Source organism: Gymnoscopelus microlampas (assembly GCF_963454915.1).
Source record: "Gymnoscopelus microlampas genome assembly, chromosome: 11".
NCBI classification, from domain to species: Eukaryota; Metazoa; Chordata; class Actinopteri; order Myctophiformes; family Myctophidae; genus Gymnoscopelus; species Gymnoscopelus microlampas.
Genome location: NC_139948.1, coordinates 41,378,789 through 41,383,986, shown reverse-complemented (window position 1 = coordinate 41,383,986; position 5,198 = coordinate 41,378,789). Strand labels below are relative to the sequence as shown.

General features: G+C 43.6%; 1 protein-coding gene across 1 annotated transcript in view; it reads right to left on the bottom strand.

Annotated features, from left to right (window-relative positions):
* The window catches only part of LOC311056301 (uncharacterized protein), a 109,715-nt gene extending 106,869 nt beyond the window's left edge, over positions 1-2,846 (bottom strand). Inside the window, exon 1 of the mRNA XM_084072822.1 lies at positions 2,484-2,846. Within this exon, the coding sequence (XP_083928948.1) occupies positions 2,484-2,538 (55 nt within the window). The 5' untranslated portion in view covers positions 2,539-2,846. The remainder of the gene's footprint in view (positions 1-2,483) is intronic.
* Positions 2,847-5,198: the final 2,352 nt, after the last annotated feature.

Here is a 5,198-nt window from a genome sequence, read left to right as displayed (position 1 = left end):
TCAAATGATTGGCTTAGGAATGCGACAAAAACAAAAACATACCCATGAATTCAAGTCTCCATGGGGTGACTAACCGATAGATGGTGAACTATACCTTTAAGCCGTATGTACAGTACATGTAATATTTTTGACAATAATGATATGCCCATAATAGGGATGCCAGGTTGAAAGTGGTTAAGATGTCCTCTACACATACCTAGTTACACGCACATCGACAGTGGGTGCTAGAGACCAATGAAACTACGCTGATATCAAGAGAGGCAGAGCCCCCACACACCGTCTTCAAGGATCACTTTATTGAGTAGCTATAGACAACGTTTCGGCTCTTCGTCAGGTGAAGAAGATCCTGTGAGATCGAAACGTTTTGTCTAGCTACTCATTAAAGCCATCCTTGAAGACGGTACCTCTCTTAAGATCCTCCTCCACCTCATTTATTTTTCTTTTGTCAGAATTAACAAGGGATCCGTTATCCGTTGTTTCCTATAAACCAAAGGGAGGCCAATTTGGAAATGCTGGGACCCGTGACATTGTATAACACAACTGGACCTTCAACTGGACCTTCAACTGGACCTTCAATATTTATTAAACAATATAATCTGCTCCTGGCATCGCTGTGGTCCCCTGCCAGGCCAGGCCAGTCCAGGGGCACAGGCCAGGATCCTTCTTGGAATCATGCCAACCTAGCTGCCTGCCAGCCGATCTGCCACAGTAACTATAACATTTAGCCCTGAAGCTATATTATGGATACAATGTCATGTTGTTTTGGAAGCTATATAGCAATTCCTGGCGGGGCTGATCTGGTGGCAATGTGATATTTTTCCATCAAACAGCCATATGCCCCAGCCAGTCCCTTCAGGATAGACTTTGAAGAGCCAGGCTGTAAAAGAATGGCCGCTGCTGCTATTGGGGGGGGCTGTGCAGCAGTCAACAGCTTCTTTCATCTCCCTTACAGCTGGGCAGCCGCCAGCAGCACACAATAAAGAAGCATGGATCCCCCTGCAGTGGCATGTGGCTGCAGTAACAATCATAACAATAATATTTCTTCTCGAGCAAAGTGACAGTAGAATATGGTACAGCGATTCCCAACCCGTGGGCCGGGGGCCCGATGGTGGGACGGTCAGGATATTGAAAGTGGGGCCCACCAACAAATAACTGGCAAAACATTAAGATTTTGATGATAATGCAGCATTAATATACTCGTATTATTCTCATTTTTTTTATGTCAAAATGTCATGTTTTTTTTTTCATTATGATTCAGAAAAATAAGAATTCATTGATCCAAGCCGATTGATCGATTGATCATTAAAATAAAAACTGAAAACTTGGAAATAGTAACAATAGTACAAAAAACGAATCCAATGTTTAATGACACTATCCAGCTCAGAGATTTGTGTATAGCCTAACTAATAAATACAGTAATTTGCTAATTCAAGCGGGCTATAGCTTACAGACAGAGGCCCGGTTGAGGAACTATAAATACCATGAATCCTCTGTGTGATTACAATCCAGATGCTCCTCTGGTCAAGAGTTACAGCAGGAGAAAAGAGGGTGACGAGAAGAACTAAGACAGAACCATTTAAATAATAAACTATGAGGTTGTTAGATCTACAAACACAACAACACAGGTTGTTAGATCTATCTAACAACACAACACATGAAAGCTCTACCATCCATAGAAATACCCCCCCAACATAGGGATAGATTCCAATCCATGCGATTACCATCGATCGCACTGTTGATAAAGAGACTGCAGCCCTTGAGATCAGAGACACTGAGTGCGTGCGTGCAATGCATTCATACATCACACGCACGCAGCCTACACGCGCACTCAGACGCATGCGTGCGCACGCACGCGCACACACACACACACACACACACACACACACACACACACACACACACACACACACACACACACACACACAGAACATGTACACGCACGCCCTCATGGAGGTCGGGGCATTCGCACACAAAAATCAGTGTTCGCACATCATTAGCCAGCCGTTTATTCCACTGCTTCTCAAACTTTTTAGCTCGAGACCCAAATGAGAAATTAAACGTTTTCCCGCATTGTGAGCTTGAATATCTACTATTTTCAAGTTCTTAAACTTAAAATATATATATAAATATATATATATATATTTTAGATTTAGATTGTTTCATTTCATTTATGAAATACTTTAGAAAAATGTAGGTTTTTAATAGATGAAAAGTTGTGAAAGATGGGTCGCAACCTACTGCTTGGGAAACAGTGCCGCAGCCTATAATAACCACCTTACATTACAATGAGAATAACCGCAACAATTCTGCTTTAAACGCTAAATCAATGAGAAATGAGTAACTAACACACGAGTGGCAAACAGTTATCCAAACTGGAATAGTAGCAACAAGGCAGGGCAAATGTTTTCACCTCAAACTGCTTGCTTCCTTCCTTTTCTTTTCTAAATTAGCTGCAATTTAACAGACAGTCTAATGTTACATACCTTCAAAGTCTGACAGAATGCCCTCCAGGTGGTCGTTGACTGAAAACTCAGACATCCTGCCTGAGACTCAGCGGTCTCCGTGTGGCTCACAGGGAGAGAGAGAGAGAGAGAGAGGTGCGGAGGTCTCTCCGTTTGGCCGAGAGGAAAGAGCGTGCAAGAGAAAAGTTTAAAAAGCAAAGCTTTTGTCACTGTTTAAAATGGAAGAAGTGTAGCGTTGCATAACACAAACACATCGAACTTCTTTTCGGACAAAGGGACCAACTCAACTCAACTCAACTCGGAGTCGGGGGGGTTAATGTCTTCTTGTGCAACCCAAAAAAAGTAGCGTTCTCCGCGGTGGTCGGTGGTCGCCTCCACACATCCAGTGCGTTCTGCCTCCGTCAGTCAGTAGTCGAGAAGAGGGGACAGAGCGGGTCTGTGGACATGCGCCTCCCCGTGGATAAAGCCCAGCCCCCCAAACTCCCCCCCTCCACACACACACTGGAAGTTGGGAGTGAGAGAGAGAGCTGAGACAGGGGAGTGGGTAGCGTTACCTTGTAGGCTGCCCTGCAGTGCAGACAAGACAACACCTGGAATTCTCTCTCTCTCTCTCTCTCTCTCTCTCTCTCTCTCTCTCTCTCTCTCTCTCTCTCTCTCTCTCTCTCTCTCTCTCTCCTGGTAGCCTACTGTATATGCATTAAAGGCCTTGGACCCCCATAACTCTGACAGTGTACAAATGGGACCAATTAGACCTGTTTGTGTAACCTGCCACAATTCCCCGCGATCGTAATCTCGCTCTATCTACCCTTTATTTTATCTCCTTAAGAAAATAACAGTTTGGAAAAAAATAATACCAATGCCTGGAGAGTACAATAGCATCAAGCAAACAACTTGCTTTAGTGATGAACGAATGGCAACTTGTACCAAAGTGCCACATCACCAGCCATTACAACCACAAATACTTCAAATACAGTCTTTGCCAGATTCTATCCCATAAGCTCCCCAGAGAGGCACGCACACACGCACTCACACGCACACACACATGCACACAGACAAGCACGCACAGCGTCTGACAGACCATGCAAAGCCTCTGTGACATTAATCCTCTTCACTTCAGAGCCACAGGTTTAATGAGGGCCCTCCAACCTTAGGTTAGTGTGTTTGTGTGTATTTGTGCTTTTGTGGGGAGAGAACTAAAGGAATTTGGTGGGTGTATATCATTAGGAAGACATGAGGAGGAGAGGATTGGACTGTTTGTGAAGTCCATAGGGCAGTGGTTCTCAAGGCGGGGTCTCGGGCGTCGTTTGATTCAAGCTTCTTTATTAGGATAAACCCCTTGAGATGTACCATCTCGTTTTCGAGGGGGTCCAAACATAAATACATGTTGGAGTCGTTACATGTATACAGATTAGACAAAAACAAAGACAAAAACAAATCATATATACAGTACATACCTACATACATAGACTAAACAAAAAAACACAATAACCGGTGCAAACCTTGAAAAACATCACAGCCTTAGGATTGCAAACAAAATCCGGTAATAGAATGACACATTTTAAAACGCTATTTCAATCAACCCTAAATAAAACTAGAAAAAGTGCTCATCGGAGCACAGGTCTCCGCCAGGTCAGGTAGGTTATTGTGGGACAGCAATGTACGAAATGCGCCAATCAGGATGGAATATGAAAAATCGGACAGATCCGTCTTGATCACATGACTATAGAGATACTGTGTGCCGATTTGCGTGATGTTTGGACAAAATCTGTAGGAGTAATATCAAAACAATTGTTTAGCAAAAAGGCCTCCTGGTGACGCCATTAATGCAGATGTGAAAAATGCAGGGCAGAGGTTTTTCCTTGGCCTCTAGGGAGTGCGTGTGCAAAGTTTCACACCGATTGGTCCATAGTTTGGTACCGATTGGCACATAGTGGCAATGTGCATGCAACGTTTCACAGCAATCGCACGCTGTGTTCATGATTTGAGGCATTTTGTTCAATCTTAGCCAATCCGGATGGAACATGAAAAATCCGAGAGGCCCGTTTGGTTCAATGACTATAGAGATACTGTATACCGAACCACTGCCATATAGTGTATGTGTGTATATGTCAGTATGCATACATGAATGGGGTGTGTGTGTGTGTGTGTGTGTGTGCGTGTGCGTGTGCGTGTGCGTGTGCGTGTGCGTGTGTGTGTGAAGGAGAGGGGATTGTGGGAATGCAGGCCCCCCTCTCCAAGGTCACTTAATTGGCCAGTGTTTCCTCTGATATGCTTGATAGCTGCAGACAGTGTGTGGGTGTGTGCGTGCATGTGCGTGCCATTCGCACATGCACACTCTTTCTGCAGCTTAGTTGCACGTGTGCAACTGTGCATATCTTTTGAACAGTAGTTGATATATTTATTGATTGATTGAGTGATTATTTTATTTTCGTGTCCTGCACACAAAGTCCCCAAGTTTATAAGACACCATTTTACACTTACAGCATGTTTATATTCACACAACACATTCCATTACAGCTCAGAATCATACGGAGTGTTCTTTCTTTCTTTCTTTCCTTTATTTATTCAGGGGAACCCACTGAGAGCAAGCTCTCTTTTTCAGGGACGCCCTGATAACAGCATATAACACATATGAAATACATACATAATGAAAAACAACAACAAACATTTGAATCATATTACAATCATCGCAGATGCAAACAAACAGTGTTTACATGAAACAGGTGCAGTCACTAT